The sequence below is a fragment of the Capra hircus genome, chromosome 3 (genome assembly GCF_001704415.2).
Source record: "Capra hircus breed San Clemente chromosome 3, ASM170441v1, whole genome shotgun sequence".
In the NCBI taxonomy this organism is placed as follows: Eukaryota; Metazoa; Chordata; class Mammalia; order Artiodactyla; family Bovidae; genus Capra; species Capra hircus.
Window position 1 is genome coordinate 105,116,276 of NC_030810.1, and position 21,495 is coordinate 105,137,770.

Consider the following 21,495-nt stretch of genomic DNA (forward strand, 5'->3'; position numbering starts at 1 on the left):
TGAGATTGTGAATATAGCCCAAAAAACATGGGCGTAAAGATTCAACTTTTGGATCTTAGAGAAATTCAAGAGCTAACAGACACCACACCAGAGGAATTAACAGAAGATGACTTGATGGAATGCTTCCAGACCAGTGCCAGACCATGAGCAAGAAGACAAAGGAGAAGCTGTGTCAGAAAACAAACTGGTGCTAGACAATCTGGCGGAAGAGTTCTGATTATTCAAGACTCCTTTTGATTTCTTTTACATGAAGCCTTCATAATATATAGACTCTGAAACCAAAGCATATGGTGGGGAGAGGGATTGGACCATACAGAAACATATTTAGAGAAATGAAAAAGCAAAAAGTCAGAGAGAAATGATAATGTATTTCCATAAAGTTACACTCTCGGCCACCCTTTCCTCCTCCACCACCTCTTCTGCTTCTGCCACCCTTGGGAGAGCAAGACCAACCCCCTTCTTTCTCCTCGTCCTCCCCAGCTGATTCAATGTGAAGACAAAGAGGACAAAGGCATTTATGATGATCCACTATGACTTAATGAACAGTAAACAGTCATCATGCCTACAGCTAATAAACTTATCTGTGGTAGATGTGTTTGCCTTTGTGTGAAAATTCAATAACTGTATGGCAAGAAGGGTATGAGATGTTTTTGTGTCATCATCATTATCATTGCCCAAGTATTAGAAAATCCTGTGCAAGCCTTGTGACCTATCCTTACATAGGCATAAAGTGAGTGATATAACATAAAATTAACTATGTGGTAGGGCTTCCCTGGTGGCTCAGACAGTAAAGAATCTGCCTGCAATGCAGGAGACCCAGGTTTAATCCCTGAGTTGGGAAGATCCCCTGGAGGAGGAAATGGCAACCCATTCCATGGGTATTCTTGCCTGGAGAATTCCATGGACAGAGGAGCCTGGCGGGCTACAGTCCATGGACTTGCAAAGAATCGGACATGACTGAGCAACTAACACTTTCACTTTCAACTATGTGTTAGTTTTATTACTGATTCATAATTATGCTTTCAAAAATTTACATTATCTTGCAGTATGCCTCTCTCTTGTAATTAGAGAAATCCTGTAACAATCTATCACAATTATAAAAAACTTAACAGTGTTTCCAATCCTGTTCATGAATATGACTGTAATGTTGTTCAGGTGCTAGGTCGTATCCAACTCTTTGTGACTCCAAGGACTGTACCACCTCTAGCTCCCCTGTCCTTCACTATCTCCAAGAGATCGCTCAAATTCATGCTCACTGAGTCAGTGATGCTATCTAATCATCTCATTCTCTGCTGCTCCTTTCTCCTCCCACCCTCAATCTTTCCCAGTATCAGGGTCTTTTTCAATGAGTCAGCTCTTCACAGCAGGTGGCCAAAGTACTGGAGCTTCAGTTTCAGCATCAGTCCTTCCAATGAATATTCAGGGTTGATTTCCTTTAGAATTGACTGGTTTGATCTCCATTCAGTCCCAACAGTTCAAAACCATCAATTCCTCAGCACTTGGTCTTCTTTATGGTCCAACTCTGACATCTATAGATGAATACTGGAAACACCAGAGCTTTGACTATATGGACCTTTGTCGGCAAAGTGACGTCTCTGCTTTTTGTCTTCCAAGGCAAATGTCTTTTAATTTTATGGCTGCAGTCACCATCTGCAGTGATTTTGAAGGCCCCCCCAAAAATGTTACTGCTTCCACTTTTTACCCTTCTATTTGCCATGAAGTGACGGGAGTGAATGCCAGGATCTTAAGTTTGTTTAATGACTGTAATATTGTATGCCATAAAAATTTTATAACAATTCTTTCATCAGGGTATTGTGAAGCAATTTTATCAATTATACTACATCAAGCTATCATACTGCTGCTTCTTCATTAGCTTTAACTGTACTGACCTTTGTTGGCAAAGCGATGTCTCTGCTTTTTAATATGCTGTCCAGGTTTGTCATAGCTTTCCTTTCAAGGAACAGACATCTTTTAACTTCATAGCTGTAGTCATTGTCCGCAGTGATTTTGGAGCCCAAGAAAATAAAGTCTGTCACTTCTTCTACTTTTCCCCCTTTTGTTTGCCATGAAGTGATGGGACCTGATGCCATCATCTTAATTTTTTAATGACTGTAACACTGTATGCCATAACAATTCATTTATCTGTAGGCAAGAGTACTGTGACACAATTCTATCAGTTACACTAGGCTATCATCAAGCCACCATGGTGTTGCTTCTTCATTATCAATACATGAATTCTTACACCAGTAAATAAACACGAATTTCTTTTTCACATTCTCTTTTCATTTTTCATATCCAGTGCTTGTGACATGTATGTCTACAGTGTTCTGTGTCATATGAGATAATATTAATGTAGACACTGACAGATGATTCATCTTGTAAACAGATTAACACAAACTTACATTTGGCAGTATGGATAAAACAGTAGTATAAAAATGTATTTTGTCTTCCTTATGATTTCCTTAATAACATTTTCTTTTCTCTAGCTTACTTTATTGTAAGAATATAGTACATAAAACACATTACATACAAAATACATGTTAATCAACTATTTACTGTATTGCTAAGCCTTCAACAGGAGGCTACTAGTAGTTAAGTTTAGGGACAGTCAAAACTTCCAGTCAGATTTTTCACTGCGCACTGGTTTAGCACCCCTAGCCCCCAAGTTCTTGAGGTCAACTGAAGAAAGTCACAGACAAACAAAAGGGGAAGGCAAATGTATTCCAGGATGAGAACTAAACTGGAATGCAATCTCCTACTTTTCTGCTTCAAGCAAATAATGTTTTATAACCACCAGCACACGACACTGTGGACCAGTCACTCCTTCGAGACTCTTCCCTTGGTTTCTGAAACACAAGACTTTCTTGGTTTTTCTCATACTTTCCTAGACAATCCTTCACAGTTTTCTCAAAATCTAAATCCTCAAGCTCTTTTTTTCTACACTTTCTCTTTGCTTCTTGGTGTTTTCCTTTCAATGTTTCTTCTAACCTTAACTGTCATAAGATACCAAAATAAATGCAAGACCTTCATAAAGAAAATGACACTCTAATCTCAAAAACAATATGAAAGATGAACTAAAGCAACAAAACAGAACATTTAAAGGATTGTGCTTACATAATTCTCTCTGCACAAAGACCTACATTATTTAGGTACGTAATAAATACTTTCGGATACTGATAAATCTTTATTCATAACCTTGTCAAGAGCCAACATTTCACCTTCACCGTTTGGTGTATATTATCCAAGCACAGGGACTTACACACACTCAACACAAATCAACAGTTCCTGAAACATGTTACCCATTATTAGCAAACTAGCAAGGGAATAGTTTTTTTTTTTTTAATGATTCAAGCCAAGTTATTGTTTCCCATGCCTCCAATCTTGCTCTTTACCCACCAAAATCAATACATTAAACTGGCATTAAATCAAAATAATATTTGTAAAATCCAAATCAGCTCCTATTGATTTCCTGCTTAAAACTTTTTGACCTTTCTTTTCTGACAGATTGAAAATCAAATCTAAGGTTCTCCATGAACTGAACATTGCTTAACTTTCTACCACAACTCAGATAACTAAATCAAACTACTTACTATTTTCAAAATACATGTATTGCTGTTTCATAATTTCATGGTCTGCAAAAACTCTATTTACAAAATCCCTCTCTGGCCCCATTCACCAAAACCTTCTTATTGCTCCTTCTAAACTAAGGTGAATCATTTTGTGAGTCATTTCCCAAGCCATAGTATACATAGGACACTATACCCTCTTTTAGGCCACCAATATATAAGCTATTATTATAGCACCTATGACTTTGTACTATAACTGTTCCTGTCTGTATCCCCCTACTAAGCTGACATCCTACAGGCAGAGGCCATGTCTTACTCATTTTGGTACAATCACTGCCAAATACTGGACTCAATACATGACTGTGGGATGTTGACAGGATTCCTGAATATAGATGTAAATGTAAAGAATTATAGAAATAAATAGGCAGAGGAACCTTCAATGTCTTGAGTGGGCTGCTTTACCCTCAAAACTCTGCAAAGTAAACAAAGCTAGATGTGGAAAAGTCAAGAGCAGGACTCATAACACACACAGACTCACTGGTGATTCTTACTGCCCGGTCAGTGCGGAAATCCTCGGTGTCTGGTTCGTCAAGGTCTTCCAGGAAATTATATTCCGGATCATCATCATCATCTGCTTCATCTAGGAAAAAAAGTTTCAGACACTTATCCAACTGTAAACTCATATCTCTGAAGAATATTAAGATGTTCAGCACCACAGGAAATCTATTCCAATAAAGCACATTTATTCTGAAGTTTTAAATTTTTATTTTTATTTTTTGGCCACACCATGTGGCTTGCAGGATCTTAGTTCCCTGACCAGGAATTGAACCCAGACCCTTGGCAGTGAAGGCAGAGTCCTAACCAGTGGACTGCCAGGGAACTCCCTATTCTGAAGTTTTTAAACTACTTACTCTCCTTTTCCTCACTGCCTGTGTATAGATCATTTCCCACAGCTGACACATCTCACCTATTCTCCCCACTAAGCTAAGTTCCTTCCTTCCTCCAAACAAGACTTAAAGTTCTCAAAATGCAGCCAAAGTCAAAAAAGTGAACATATAATTTATCTCAGTAAACTCACTTAGAGTAGTGCATCTCATTAAAATAATATTTTTGCAAAATTCTTTATACAAAGGCATTGACAGTAAAAGAAAAAAAAAAACCCAATTCCCGATAATTAAGGAATGACTATACTTAAGATGCCTTAGTATAAGATAGAAGATACATGCAGAATTTAAGCATTATATACATGTTCAACATATACATGACAAAAGGACAACACAACACTCATATAACACTCATAAGCGTGAAGAAATTATATCCCTACAATAAGACTCAGAAACAACTAAAACTACACAAAATACTAAACATTTGTTATATAAGAATACAGAAATACAGATATTCTTCTCCCTCATAATCTTCTCTAATGTTGATGCTATCATGTCTTTTAGATTCTGTCTCACTGTTCACACATTGTTGGCAAGGCACAAGCGGGGAAGCTGGAAGCAAACTCAAGGAGTCATAGGAACTGCAGACATGTGTCTTCTCTCCAGGCTGGCACAGCGGCCACAGTAGCAGACACGCTATATTCTCTCGTGGTTGACCCGGTCAACACAGAGCCATAACGCAGCCTCAAGGGCTTTTCAGGTGGAGCTTTCATATGTTTACAGAAAAAAAGTGGCCCATGACCAAGTGGGTACATCTGACATTCATGCACAGTGCTATAAATGATCTCAGCTGCTACCTAATCATGTGATTACAAAACGTGAGGCGAGTGAGAGAGGCCGTGGGGCAAGAAAGCCTGACCATCAGCGTCTTGGCTAATCTGCTCTTTCCTTACATTCCACCCGTTCAGGGTCTCGCCTCACAATCCATGTGCAGTCCATCTTCCACGATACCCCCTTGGTGAGTTAACACAGACCCTCGATCCCACATTCTACACAGCAGTAGATGCTACGACAAACAGTGACATCCCCAATACAGAGCAAAACCCAGCGCCTGGTGTCACCTGGAACTCATGTTGCAGTCCTTGCCCTCGTGGGGCTAGAAGAGCCACCCACTGCATGTGGAGTGCCTTTATCTTCCATGGCCAGCCCACCGTCTGCCCTTGTGAGATTGCAGGAAAGCCTCGACAGAGGCAACTCCACCCCTGCAGGGCTTTTCACTAAGGACCCGCAAAACCACCCACAGGCACCAGGCCCACCCATTCAAAGAGGGATTTCTGCAGCATTCACAGCCCACCCACATGATTCCTTCCAAATGCTTTCACACTTCTAAATCTGCAAGAGAGTCAGAAGTTAGTAACACATCATAGCACACATCCTTCACAGAACCCTGTTCTAAACCTAGGACACAGCCTTCACAGTACACTGTTCTAAATCTGCAAGACAGGACACAGCTAGGTCTAAAGACAGGACACAGCCAATACAGTATACCTTCACACAAATCAGCCCACATTTGCACCTGTGTAACCCCAAAGCAAACTCAATATGCCAGCAAATTTGGAAAAATCAGCAGTGGCCACAGGACTGGAAAAGGTCAGTTTTCACTCCAGTCCCAAAAAAAGGCAATGCCAAAGAATGCTCAAACGATCGCACAATTACACTCATCTCACATGCTAGTGACTTCCCTGGTGGCTCAGACGGTAAAGCGTCTGTCCACAATGGGGAGACCTGGGTTCAATCCCTGGGTCGGGAAGATCCACTGGAGAAGGAAATGGCAATCCACTCCAGTGCTATTGCCTGGAAAATCCCATGGACAGAGGAGCCTGATAGGTTACAATCCATGGAGTCGCAAAGAGTCGGACACGACTGAGCGACTTCACTTTCTTTCTTTCACATGCTAATAATGCTCAAAATTCTCCAAGCCAGGCTTCAGCAATATGTGAACCATGAACTTCCAGATGTTCAAGCTGGTTTTAGAAAAGGTAGAGGAACCAGAGATCAAATTGCCAACCACCGCTGGATCATCGAGAAAGCAAGAGAGTTCTAGAAAAACATCTATTTCTGCTTTATTGACTATGCCAAAGCCTTTGACTGTGTGGATCACAATAAACTGGAAAATTCTGAAAGAGATGGGAATACCAGACCACCTGACCTGCCTCTTGAGAAACCTGTATGCAGGTCAGGAACAACAGTTAAAACTGGACATGGAACAAAAGACTGTTTCCAAATAGGAAAAAGAGTACGTTAAGGCTGTATATTGTCATCCTGCTTATTTAACTTCTATGCAGAGTACATCATGAGAAACACTGGGCTGGAAGAAGCACAAGCTGGAATCAAGATTGCCGGGAGAAATATCAATAACCTCAGATATGCAGATGACACCACCCTTATGGCAGAAAGTGAAGAAGAACTAAAAAGCCTCTTAATGAAAGTGAAAGAGGAGAGTGAAATAGTTGGCTTAAAGCTCAACATTCAGGAAACGAAGATCATGGCATCTGGTCCCATCACTTCATGGCAAATAGATGGGGAAACAGTGGAATCAGTGTCAGACTTTATTTTTTTGGGCTCCAAAATCACTGCAGATGGTGACTGCAGCCATGAAATTAAAAAATGCTTACTCCTTGCAAGAAAAGTTATGACCAACCTAGACAGCATATTGAAAAACGGAGACATTACTTTGCCAACAAAGGTCTGTCTAGTCAAGGCTATGGTTTTTCCTGTGGTCATGTATGGATGTGAGAGTTGGACTGTGAAGAAAGCTGAGCACCGAAGAATTGATGCTTTTGAACTGTGGTGTTGGAGAAGACTCTTGAGAGTCCCTTGGACTGCAAAGAGATCCAACCAGTCCATTCTGAAGGAGATCAGCCCTGGGATTTCTTTGGAGGGAATGATGCTGAAGCTCAAACTCCAGTACTTTGGCCACCTCATGCAAAGAGTTGACTCATTAGAAAAGACTCTGATGCTGGGAGGGATTGGGGGCAGGAGGAGAAGGGGACGACAGAGGATGAGATGGCTGGATGGCATCACTGACTCGATGGACGTAAGTCTGAGTGAACTCTGGGAGATGGTGATGGACAGGGAGGCCTGGCGTGCTGCGATTCATGGGGTCGCAAAGAGTCGGACACGACTGAGTGACTGAACTGAACTGAACCCCAAAGCAGCCCCGGCCAGCTAGGGCCCCCTTCAGGCTCTTCACACTTTCTAGATGGTGCCTTGCATGCTGTCCCTCTACTTCTCAGTTGGGACTCACAAAATCCTCCCACAGGAGGCAGCCCACCCCTTCAAAGAGGGGATTTTTGTGTCATTCACAGCTCAATCACGCATCTGTATCTTCAGGATCACAGCCCACATCACGTGTTCATGTAACTGCTTGTATCCCTTGCTCTGGGTGCTTCTCACACCTGGTAAACTGCTGCTCCAGCTGCAGTTGCCTCTATAGCTAGTGTCTGGGAGTTCTCCTGCATTCGTCCACATGGTGTGGATGGCGGCATTAATCCGTTTCATCACGGTGCGTGTTTGGTTAGGCACCCCCTGCATGAGTCGCCTAGCGTTCTGCAACCTTTGTCTCAATGGGGGGTGAGTGGTTATACATGCCAACTGTTCTCTTTTGTCTCTGGAACAAAGGATACCAAACACTCCTGTGTCCAGACTCACAAAAGCTGTGCTGCCGACGGTTCTCCTTGCTTTTGCTGAAACTGCTTACCCAAGTTGACCAACTCCACCTGAGTATATGGGCAATACGGTGTGAACTCAGTCACACTGGGGGCCCCTTGAGGATGCCCCCCCTGGGCCATAGGCTGCTCATGCTTCACCTTCTGCTGTAAATAGGGCCTTGCTGCCAAGTGGGGACCCAAGGTCTCAGGATGTTCACCATCATCGTCCCTCACCTCATAGTCCGAAGCACTGGGTTCCTCCTCGAGGCCATGCACCTCTTGTTTCAGCATACACATGCAAGGTTCCAGCTCTTCTTCTAGTCTTTGCAACTGGCACACTTGTGTGGCATCACAGAGGGCACTATCCATATTCGCCTTCAAGGCAGGTAGGAAAATCCACCCCACAGTGCCAGCGGCAATCCATGCCACCTTGTCAGGCAAATGGGAACTCACCACCTGTAACGCCTTTTCAATGCTATCTGGTGAACTACCCACCACTTCCCAGTCTTCCATCAGGGTCCACACCGAAAAAACTGCGGCCACCTGGTAACACAGGCTCCTCTGCCTCCTGGGTATCCTGTCAACTATGCCAACTGTCTTGCTGTTCCTCACTGTGCACACTGTTCTCTGAACCCAGGGTAGGCAAGGCGCAAGCAGGGAAGCTGGAAGGAAACTCAAGGAGTCACAGGAACTGCACTGTTCATTCTCTCCAGGCTGGCACAGCAGCCGAAGCAGCAGACACACTGTATTCTCTCGTGGCTGACGCAGCTGACACACAGCCATAATGTGGCCTCAAGGGCTTTTTAGGGGCAGCTTTTATGTGTTTACAGAACAGAAGTGGCTCATGACCAAGAAGGTACATCGTGACGCGCAGTGTTTTAAGTGATCTCAGCTGTTACATAACCATATATTTCTAAAACGTGGGGCGAGAGCAAGAGGCTGTGGGGCAAGAGAGCCTGACCACCACCATCTTGGCTAATTTGCTCTTTCCCTACAGACTGCTAAATAAAAATGGTGAAGGAGTCAATAAAACACAGAATTGTTATATTAAGGTGAAATTTTTCCCAAGACAACTTTAGATGAGCATCATCTAACAGACCTTTCTGCAAGGGTGGAAATGTTCTAATTCATATGCATCGTACAACAGTAATCACATGAGGCAACTGAGAACTTGAAATGCAGCTAGCGCAACTGAGGAACTGAATTAAAACAAAAACACCTTACCACTGTACAGCCGTTAAACAGAAGAGGGAGATCTGTACACATTACAATAGAAAGATCTCTAAATTATATTAAGTGGAAGAAGCAAGGTGCAGATGAAGGATAACATGTATAGTATGATGCCTTTCATGGAAAAAAAGATAAATATGTGCTTGACTGGATACAAAGAAAACAGATAGAATTAATAAACACTGAAGAATGGAACTCTTCACTTTGTGCCCTTCCATAATGTTTTGATTTTTCACAACAAATGAGTATCTTTCATTAAAAATAAAAATATATACACACACATCTTTGATTCACCATCACTGAAAAATCTGTACTGATAAACCCCAATCTAACCTGATAATCTTTTTAAATTTTTACTGGAGTATAATTAACATACAATGTTGTGTTAGCTAACCAGATATTCTTTACTCAACATTTATTCTGTTTACAATATATAAATCTGCATTGTTTGTATATAGTTATTTAAATGTGAAGTCTTTTTCACCCATCTATAGGTTATCTCCCCAATAACAATGTTTTAAATCCTCAGGAATGGAATCCTGTCTTCCTAATCTCTATGGTACTTTCTATGTAAGCCTCTTTAGAGCAGATTCTTTACAAATGTTGCGAATAATATAAGTTCCAGAGAAAGCCTGTATCAAATGGATACTGTACACACGTTTGGACCCCCATCTGTTTAGGTGCAAGATCTACAAAGAAGGCCTCTGCTTGTATCATACAAGTGGGCCAGCCAATATTCTCAGAGAATTCATTTGGTAAACATGCTGAAAAATCATTTGGGAAAGTTTCTTCTGAGTTCTGCTTGGCTTTTAGTACTTTGATTGTGGAACCTACCCTCTGGGTCTAATTACTTTGTTGACATACTAACACCCAGTGTCAGCATCTACCCAGCTGATCTCAATTTGGTGTACCCACTCCTTTAGTAGACCTCTTAAATTATTTTTTGCAAATGACACTCTTAATAATATGAAGAGCAGATGGTACTAGGAACATATGAAAATAACCACATAATACTACAAAAATAAACCAGCATATGGCTGAAGTTTGGTACTGTGATCTATATCCAGCATTATTTCCTACTTACCAGCACTCATTAAACTCAGCTGTTAGATGTGGTTTCTAAATCTACCCTAGTTACTGGCTTCATATTCTCTTTTTTAAAATAGATCCTACTAAGGAAACAAAACAATTCTGTTTTAAAGAAAAGATTTTCACCCTCCCCACTAACCATTATTCCATTTCCTCAACTGACCCTTATCATACTCTTCTATTCCTCCCTTGCCAGTAGTTTCCAACCTTTAGGATACACAAGAATTAGATCCCTAGATGATACCCATTAGAGATTCTGATTCAGTAGGTACAGGGCAAGGCCCTGGAATGGAATTTACATCTTAACACCATCCAACAAAAACATCTTTACACACTCTGATTCTGATTCAAATTCTAGACACTAACTATGAGAAACACTGTCCTCGTGCTGCTGCTGCTGCTAAGGTGCTTCAGTCGTGTCCGGCTCTGTGCGACCCCACAGATGGCAGCCCACCAGGCTCCCCCGTCCCTGGGATTTTCCAGGCAAGAGTACTAGAATGGGTTGCCATTGCCTTCTCTGTGAGAAACACTGTCCAAGCTCCCAAAATCCTGACAGCCAACCCAGTCTGACCTTTCCTCCTCAATAGCCAGTATGTCAGCTTTTTCAACCAAGGTGTTAACAATTAAGGCACCAAAGCTGCTGGACTAATAAAGCCACGAGACATCACTACTGATATTTTGTCTTAGCTTAGGTCTAAGGATAAAATGCAGAGCTTGCTTATGAAGTATCATATGCATTTTAAAAATGCTTTCATGCCCCCTGAGACTTCTTTGAGACATGTTCCTAGAAAACTAAACTGGGTTCTAATTCTAGCAGTATAACACATGGATTCTGAAACACAAAGTAACACAATGAATTTCTGAGACTTTTATAAAATGGATAGAATTATCTTTGTCCCTGTTCATTTCTTTCTGTAGAGGTTTTTGAGCCTTGTGAGCCTTGGACTTTGAGATGGGTTGATAGAAAAAGGAAGTGTCAATAAATAAATTCAAGAAAATTATAACAAAGAAAGTGACATAAAAAAGCTTCTATGTAGATGTGGACATTTTTCTGGGGAGTGGCTGCATAGCTTTCAGCACATTCTCAAAGGGGTGAGGAATCATCTGGAAATCACTACAAACTAAGGCAATCTCTCATTTCCTCTACATTTACAGAAACACTGCACAAAATGATGAATGATACCTGATTTTCACTATAGTACACTTGCAAAAAAATCACCAAAAACAATTTTAACAATCTTTATTTCACTGTTTTAAAGAAAGAACTTTTATTTATATTCTAAAACAAATAAGGGTTGCAGCAGGATTCTTACACCACGTATGACTGTAGTCAACGTTGCTTGTGTCTGATCGATTCTCCTTCCCTACTTCTGGAAACACTATCACTTCTGAGTAACTACTTATCCCAACCACACTGTTTATGAGGTGCTGCCAATCACAGACCTCCACGCTTCCTATCAAAGCCATGCAACACTTAAGAGAGTGGGTATGTGATCAAACCAAACCAATCAGAGTTGCTCCTCTGGACTTTTCCAACTGGAGCCTGTAGGGGAGATTTCTTCTGATGTGGGAACAAAGCAAGAAGTAAATGGTGTGTTTATGATCATATTTCCAGCCTTGTAGAAAAAAAGGTTTAAGAATCGAGTTGACTGACAAAAAGAAGCAGAAATAACAGCTGTAGAGAGAGAAAGTGGGCCTAAACAGTGCCTCAATTCCACTGCAGGTTTTTCTGCCCTTTCCAAAGTCTGGTTTCATTTGCCCTTCAGCAAGGTGAGAGTTAGGATTCTTTCACTTGCCTCAGGAAGAATCTTAACTAACACGATAGTCTTTGAGTAAAATGATGCGCTCTCATGCAATCATATATAAAATTGTATATACATTTATGTTTCAGAGGCAGAATCTTAGCAATCAAAGATTCCTCAAAAGACTCTTTAACAGAAAAAAGGGAGAGGGGATTTAACTACTGATTTAGAGTATATTATTAAATACAAAATTAAATCAACTGAAAACACCCCTTTCCTCAAGATTTTAACTAATGAATATTTTACCATAGAGACCATGGACAGAGAGGACAGCAAATGCAAACAAAAGCAGTTACCTTCATTCCCCACATCATCATTCATAAGTCCTCCCAGCCACATCTTCCAGTCCTCATCATCTGCTGTATTGGGGTCATACATGTCTGGGGTGATATCTGGAGCTCGGAGCTCTGCCTCTAGCTGCCCCAAGGGAACATCTTTCAGTGGCATCTTAGAGCGAGTTCGGAAAGCAATGAGACTGTCATCCATGGGCTAGACGATGGAGAAGGAAACAAAAACCTATCACTGGATGCCTAATGCTTTCAGGTTCTCCAAACTTCATCATATCCTGTGCGCTTTTCTTCTTAGCTTAAACCACAAGGTCTCTTCTCTAAATCATTTGGGTTTATTATTCTTTGAGAAAGACAATGACATCAATTATTTTTATTTTTTCTTGTTGTTTTTTGTTGGTGGTGGTAGTACCAATCTCTCTTTATTAAAGGTTATATTTCATTTATAGTTATTATAAAGTACTGGCTATATTCCCCATGTTGTACAATATATCCTTGTATCTTATACTGACATCAGTTTTAAAACCAAAATTTCAGCACCACCACCAACAAAAAAATGAACAAAAAACTTGATGTTGTCCTTAAATTAAGACAAAATTTACATACCATAAAACTCACTCTTTTAAAGTGCATAACTGTGTAGGTTTTACACTTGAGTGAGCACCACAACTATCTAATTCTAAAACAATTTCATCACCCCCCAAAAGAAACTCCATTTTTCCTAGCAGATGCCCCCCATTCTTCCCTGATCCCAGTCTCTAATAATCACTCATCTTTCTGACTCTATGATTTGCTTATGACGGCAATTTTACATAAAAGGAATCATACAGTATGCGGCCTTTTGTCTCTGGCTGCTTTCATTTAGCATGTTTTCAAAGTTCATCCATCCTGTAGCATGTATCAGTACTTCATTCTTTTTTACTGAGAAAAAAGGAAGGAATAGAGAAATGTCTATTCATATTTTTCCCCATTGTTTAACTGGGTTGTCTCTTTATTGTTGAGTTATAAGAGTTCATTACCTATTACAGTATTGTAATCAAAGGTCACAAAGATTTACTCTTGTTTTCTTGGAATAGTTGCATCGTTTCAACTCTTAAATGTAGGTGAGTTATCTATTTTAACTTCTGAGGGTGGTTTGAGGTAAAATCAAACTTCATCCTTTCACATATGAATTTTCAGTTGTTGCAGCACCAACTGCTTTTTGTTTATTTTCTACTGTTTTTCCAAATTCTTTTCTCATTTAGGTTATTACAGAATAGCAAGCAGAGTTCCCTGCTTCTATATAGTCGGTCCCTGTTAGTCACCTGTTTTAAATATAGCAGTCTGTACACATCAATCCCAAACTCCCAATCTAGCCCTCTCCCTATTCTTCCCCCTGGTAACCATTAGTTTGTTTCTAAGACTGTGAGTCTGTTTCTGTTTTGTAAATAAGATTCAAAAGGATATACACATCCCCATGTTCACTGCAGCACTGTTTACAACAGCCAGACATGGAAGCAACCTAAACATCCACTGATCAATGAATGGATAAAGAAGATTCGGTATGTATATGCAAACGAAGGTTATTCAGTCATTAAAAAAAAAAAAATGGGGACTTCCCTGGCGGCCCAGTGCTTAAGACTCCAGGCTTCTACTGCAGGGTGCACAGGTTCAATCCCTGGCTGGGGAACTAAGATCCCACATGCTGCACAGTGCAGCCAAACAATTCAAAAAATAAAACATTAGAAAAAAAGAGAATGAAGTAATGGGGTCTTCCTCGGTGGTCCAGTAGTTAAAAATCTGCCTTACAATGCAGAGGAATCAAGTTCTATCCCTGGTCTGGGAACTAAGATCCCCGTGGAGCAACTTAGCTCACACCCCACAACTCCTGAGCCTACGTGCCACAACTAGAGAGCTCGTGTGCCACAACAAAAGGTCCTGCATGACGCAACAAAGACCCCATGTCCTACAACTGGGACCCGATGCAGCCAAATAAATATATATTTTAAAAGATACTCAGAGTATATTTTTAAAAAGAATGAAATAATGCCATTTGCAGCAACATGGATGGACATACTAAGTGCATCAAGTCAGGTGGAGAAAGACAAGTAATATATAGTATTACTCATATGTGGAATCTTAAAAAGAAAGACACAAATGAACTTATTTCCAGTTATTGTAGCACCATTTGTTGTAAGACTATTCTTTCCTCATTAATTGGTCTTGGCACACTTGCTAAAGATTTAACAGTTCAAAGTGAAGTCACTTAGTCGTGTCCGCCTCTTTGCAACCCCATGGACTGTAGCCCGCCAGGCTCCTCTGCCCATGGGATTTTCCAAGCTTCTCCAGGGGATCTTCCTGACCCAGGGATCGAACCCAGGTCTTCTGCACTGCAGGCAGACTCTTTACTGTTTGAGCCACCAGGAAAGTCCTAAAAGATTAACTGACCACAAATTAAAAGGTTGTTTTTTTTTTAACTTTTAAAAAACTTTTCCTTTATTTTTGTCTGCACTGGGTCTTTGCTGCTGTACAAGGGCTTTCTCTAGCTGCGGTAATCAGGGCTACTCTCCAGCTGTGGTACGTGGGCTTCTCACTGTGATGGCGTCTCTTTTTGTGGAGGACAGGCTCGAAGGCATGAGGGCTTCAGCAGTTGCAACAAGCAGACTCTAGAGCATGTGGGCTTCAGGAGCTACGGCGCACGGGCTTAGCTGCCCTGCAGTGTATGGAATCTTCCCAGACCAGGGACTGAACCTGTGTTCCCTGCAATGGCAGGTACACTCTTAACCGACTACCAGGGAAGTCCTAAGAGTTAATTTTTATACACTCAATTCTGTTCCACTCAGTTCAGTTCAGTTGCTCAGTCGTGTACAACTCTTTGCGACCCCATGAATTGCAGCACGCCAGGCTTCCCTGTTCATCACCGACTCCCAGAAGTCTATGTCTATTCTTATGCCAGTACAAAACTGTCTTGATTATAGTAACTTTGTAATAAGTTTTGAAGTCACTAAGTACAGACTTCCAACTATTTTCATTTTCAAGACTGTTTTGGCTATTCTAGGTCCCTTGCATTTCCATTTGAATTTTAGGATTAGCTTGTCAGTTTCTGCAAAATAAGCAGCTCACATTTGGAAAGGGGCTGTATGGAATTTGTAGATCTATTTAGGAAGTTCTCCCTAGACTACTGCAATAATGTCCCAACAGATTTCTGTTTCCTCTCTTGCTCTCCTATAGTTCACTTCCCACATCTTAGCCAAAGGGACATTTTTAACATTAAATCAGAAAATATCACAAAAAAGCTTTTTTAAATGTTCCCAGATCTTTTAGATGCCTGCCTCCTGCTTATTCAGATCTCAGCTCAAATGTGCCCTCCTCAAGGAGGACTTTTTTGGTCATCCTATGTACAGCTCTACAATAGGCACTACCTTATTTCCTTGCTTTTATTTAGTTCATTTCTTACCCATCTCTGAAATAATTTATGCATTTATGGTTTATCTCTCTCCAACAGACTATAAGGTAGAAGAGGAAAGACCTTTTCTGTCTTGTACAGTTATTCCCCACCTTCAGTCATTCAGTATGTGTATGAATAAATGATTACATAAAAGCTATTATATCCCAACACTATTACTCATTCACTCCAAAGCAGGGTGATCAAATTAAGCGACGCTTGGGACTCCCTGGCAGTCCAGTGATTATAAAACTCTGCACTTTCACTGCAGGGGGCACAGGTTTAACCACTGGTTGGGGAACTAAGATCCTGCATGCCACTCAACTCAGCCAAAAAAATTTTTTTTTTAATTTTTAAAAAAAATTTTTTAAATTAAATGGTCCTTTCAGAGCTGTTTTATTCAATATTCTGTTTTTAAATTTTAAGACAGACATGTTTTTCATTGACCAGCAAGACTACTGGGGAAAACCTAAACATTAAAAAGAACTACCTAGGGCACCTGAAGCTATCACAACATTGTTAATTGGCTATACTCCAATATAAAATAAAGTTTTATAAATAAATAAAATTCACGCTTAAACTTATCAAAAAATAGAACTAGCTAATGATGGTGATTTAGAAAGTCACCATTTGACAATACACACAGTAATGATTGTTTCAATCAAGAATAAGCAATGGATGCTAAAATAAGTGGGTGAAAAGATGTTTTACCTCAAAAAAAAGGGATACATATTAATTGATTTTAAAATGGAAAAATAACATTTCTACAGCCAGGAGAAAAAAAGCAGACACGACCTTAACCATATGATCAAATTTAACATGACAGAAGCCACGTGCCTCCTGATACGGTGCACTGAAAAGGACACATCACTTCTGGGATATCTGTGCCAGGAGTACATCAGCTGAATCAAATTGTGAGAAACTATTAGAAAAGTCAAAATAGAGGAATAGTCTGTTAAATAATTGCTTTGTAAGGTTCAAAAATGTCAAGGTTATGAAAGACAAAGAAAGACAGAAACTATTCCCGATTAAAAGTGTCTAAGAGACAAGACAACTAAATACAACATGGAATCCTAAACTGGATCCCGGATCACAGAAAAATTGTTCTTCTTTGGCTTTATACAAAAGACTATTGGGACAATTGATAAAATCCAAATAAGGACTTTAATGGATTTTATATATAATATTATATATCCTTATTTTCATAATCAACTGTCCTCATTTTTAGGAAATATACACTAAGGTGTTTAGGGGTAAAGGAGCATCACGACTGCAGCACACGCCAAAGTAACTCAGGAAAAAAAAGTGTACGAAGAGAAAGAACGAGAAGATGCTCAAGCAACTGTGGGAGAGCTTGATTTGGAGGAGCCTGGCTGAAGGCTGCTTCTCTGCTCCACATTTAAAAATCCTCTCTGTGGGACTTCTTTGGAAGTCTCGTGGCTGAGAACCCGCATTCCCAATGCCGGAGGCCAGGTCCACTCCCTGGTCAGGGAACTAGATCCCACATGCCACAGCTAAGAGTTGGCACGCTGCATCTAAAGATCCCACATGCCACAACTAAGAGTTGGCACGCTGCATCTAAAGATCCCACATGCCACAACGAAGATACAGTGCAAACAGATACATAATTTTTTTTTTAATGCTCGGTCACATACCTTTATTCCTTCCTTAGGAAATGCCATTCTCACAATAAAATACTACAAACCAAATAGTACCAAAGACCTACAATTTCATGACATGAACTTATTATATCAGAATGTAATATCTTCCGTTCTCCCTTCCCAATCTGAGCAATAACTAATTACTCCATTTGCTTTCTCAGCAATTTAGAGTTATGTTCACCTGGAAAGAATCCATGCAGACCGGACTGGAAGCCAGCTCTTCATCTACTGCGTGCAACTTCTCCATGAAAGTACTATCCCTGGTCTGTTTGGGCTTTGGTGGGGGCGGAGGCCCCATGGGCACTACCTCAGCACTGATGTGCCTGATGGCAGGTGCGGTGACTTTCTCAGCCTAATTAAAAGAGGCAACTATGTTAAAAAATGAAAGGGGGGAGGGGAGGAAAAGTGGGAGGAAAGAAAAGAAGCAGGAAGACAGAAGCACATCTCTCACATGCTAGCGATTTTTCTCTTCCCAGCCAGAGAGAGGTTAAAAAAAAAAAAGCAAAGACATTGTCAAGTACATTAATCTAACAGGTTTCATCCTATTCCTAATGAAGCCAACAGGATGCTACTCAGGTTATTGAAAATGGGAAATTAAAATAGCTTTAGAATATTAGAAAACACATACAGAAAAGAGAGGGGTAGAAGAAAAGAAACCCTGCCAGTCACTCATATTTGGACCCTGAACAAAAACTCAAACATCTCTCTCCCTGTCACTGAGTTCCAATTTTCTCTTAACCCTTCACTGACTTAAGGGACTTGGAAATTCAGTTATAACTAGTCACAAATACACGGAAGATAATGGCATGGTTACTGATCTTGAATCATGTTTGGCAAAAGGTGACAGCTCAGAATCACCATGGATAAGCTATCTATTTATACAGTTAAATAATCTACTTAAAAGGTCTTTCTAATTTATCTTATTAGCATGGTATGGATTTACCTCTGATAATATGCCACTCTCCTCATCTGTTTCAGTCATCTCAGAAGACTGTCTCAATCGGGATTTCTTTGCCCCACGTGGAGATGAAGCGGTGCTTTCCACATCACTTTCCAATAAACTCTACAAAACAAATCCAGTTCACTTTCATATTTATGCCCCTACCTCAATCTACTGAGTCTGAAGTATCTCAATAGAATGAATCATAAAATATCAACCACTGTGAAGTATCTCAATAGAATGAATCATAAAATATCAATCACTGAATTAGTCAGAGTAAAAGAATAAAATTTAAATAAAAGCTTAATTTTCTGAAGAAGGAACAGGGATCTGATCACTATACTCATCAATGTCGTAACCTCTGCAAAACTGTAAGGCACTGATTAAAACTCCTTTAACAAACAAGTCAAAGAACACATTTAAAAACAGACTTGTTACATAGCTATAATGAAAATGAAAAAACTACAGCCACAAGCAAACATAAAATCTCAAATGACTTGTGTTGAACCAAATTTTTAAAAGGCCACACAAAAGAATATATACACTACTGGTTCCATTTACATAAGTTTCAGAAACAATAAAAAACTGAACATAGTGTGTAGAGCTGTATATTTAGGTGATGTAACTAAAAAGACGAGCAAGGAAATTAAGTGAAAGTTGCTCAGTCGTGTCCGACTCTTTGTGACCCCATGGACTGTCACAAAGAGTCTTTGTGACTCCATGGAATTCTCCAGGCCAGAATACTGGAGTGGGTAGTCTTTCCCTTCTCCAGGGGATCTTCCCAACCCAGGGATCTAACCCAGGTCAAGCAAGGAAGTAACTACCAAAAAGTCAAGATAGTGGTTATCTGTAGGGGAAGAGAAGTGATTGTGGTAAGAGGCATCTGGCAACATTACATTTAATGACTTTAACGAAGTTTAATGAGAATTAGCTTTATAGTTATTCAAGCTGTATAGTTTTGTTTTATCCTATGCACAGTTCTACATATTATATGTGTTATTATATTTCATAATACAAGACATGAAAAAAATCAAGGGAACATGAAAAGGAGTCATAGTCTTAGATTTATGTAAAGAAAAAAGTTGAAAAAAGTACTGCGTTTCAACCCTCTGTATAGAACAAGTGATATTACTCAGAAAGCAAAGTCCAGTCTGCCTTGTGGAACCAAAAATTTTCTATATTACCAACTAACACTCACACAGGTAACCACTGACCTCTTCAGCAGTCTCATCTTCTTCTTCATCATCTGGCTGGTACTCTTCATCTGAGGAATCATCATCCTCAAGGTGGATATCCACAAACTGAGGAGGCTACATAACGTATAATTATAGAAATAAATAAATTGATTAGAAAATATGAATCATATGTACTTGGAAAGTAAAGGGAAGAAAGCAGAGCGGTAAAAAGAAATCCTGAGAGCATAAGCAGCTAAAGCAAGCAATAAGGGTCAAGAGTTAAAAAAATTTCTACGCGCTTCCCTTGTGGCTCAGTGGTCAAGAATCCCCCTGCCAATGCAGGAGACACAGATTCGATCTCTGATCCAGGAAGAGCCCATACCCTGCAGCGCAATGAAGCCTGTGTGCCACAACTATTGAGTCTGAGCTCTAGAACCTGGGCTCCTCAACGAGAGAAGCCACTGCAATGAGAAGCCTGCGCACCACGACTGGAGAGCAGCCCTCACTCTCCGCAACTAGAGAGAAGCCCTCGCAGCAAAGAACCAGCACAGCCAAAAATGAAATAATAAGTAAATAAACTTTAAAAAACAATTTTTAATTTCTAGCATGAGAGTCAAACCTAAGAGTAACAGAATGGAAAAAACCAAAGCTGAAATTTAACTAAATATATAGGTCCAAAAAAAGTTAACAAATAAAAGGGTTTTGAGACTGATGAAGTCTTTCTTGAGAAAAATAGAATTACCTCTTCCAAATTTACCTTAATTTCATTGGCCTTCTTAATTGGTGAAATATTCCATGTTGGAATTACCTACCAAAAAAGAATATAAATAGGTAAGTTCTCTTAACTAAAATGGACCGTTTTTCATTTTTACTTCTCTGCCATCACAAGGAGCCATGGGACTAACACGTAACTACAGTGATGTAGGGGTACTGATCTGCACGCTCAAATATCTGTCAAAGCGTGGCAGAAGAAAAGGAGAGACAAATCTTTTCCCACCGTTAGTATTTCTGCCTTAAACCTAATAAATATCTGTATTACCCATAAATGGACGAAGTGTCTGTCTTGCCTACTTTATATTACAGCTTGGGTTCACAGAGAATAACAAACTTGAAAACTATTTGTAAACAACCACAGTGCACAAATCTATGACATTATAGGCAATAGCAGCCATTTGTATCAATTAGTAATCAATCACACAAACTGTAATTTTTTTAAAATCAATAACATAAAGCTACCGTAAGTATGCCTCCAAAAAGCCAGCCATGGAAAGTTCTTAGGGAAGGATTTAGAGATGAAGTATCAATTTGTATACAACTTCTTTTCAAAATAGTACAGAAAAAAAGATATATATACACATAAAGCAAATATGGCAAAATTTTACAATTGTTACGTCTAGATGGAATCTAGATTCACTCTAAAATTCTTTTAACTTTTTCTTAATTTTTAAAAAATAGAGTTGGTAGGGGGGAAAGTTTTTTAAAGAACCCTTTAAAATCTCTTCCATAACTCCTGACAAAATGCCATTAGAGTATGTAGTTGGAGTGTATAATTTCTTGACCATCTAATGGTGACCCAAACAAAATCATCAGGAACAAACTCCAGCAGGTCATTAGGTTTTGTCTCTACGAGAATCCTCAGGTCCTCCATATCGTCTCAGCCCTGCTATGTTGCAGCTATTCATCTAGCTCTGTGTAGCCAGGCCCAATATAGGGTAAAGGGAGAAATG

The 21,495-nt window shown here is 39.9% G+C and overlaps 1 protein-coding gene across 4 annotated transcripts in view; it reads right to left on the reverse strand.

Moving 5' to 3' along the window:
* Positions 1-21,495, reverse strand: part of GON4L (gon-4 like) — an 85,483-nt gene that overhangs the window by 32,707 nt on the left and 31,281 nt on the right. For all 4 annotated transcript variants that reach the window (XM_005677376.3, XM_005677377.3, XM_013976744.2 and 1 more), the window contains exons 7-12: positions 20,526-20,576; positions 19,808-19,903; positions 18,597-18,716; positions 17,835-18,005; positions 12,578-12,770; positions 4,105-4,206 (exon numbers count right to left, since the gene is read on the reverse strand). In XM_005677376.3, coding sequence (XP_005677433.2) covers positions 4,105-4,206; positions 12,578-12,770; positions 17,835-18,005; positions 18,597-18,716; positions 19,808-19,903; positions 20,526-20,576 — 733 coding nt within the window. The remainder of the gene's footprint in view (positions 1-4,104; positions 4,207-12,577; positions 12,771-17,834; positions 18,006-18,596; positions 18,717-19,807; positions 19,904-20,525; positions 20,577-21,495) is intronic.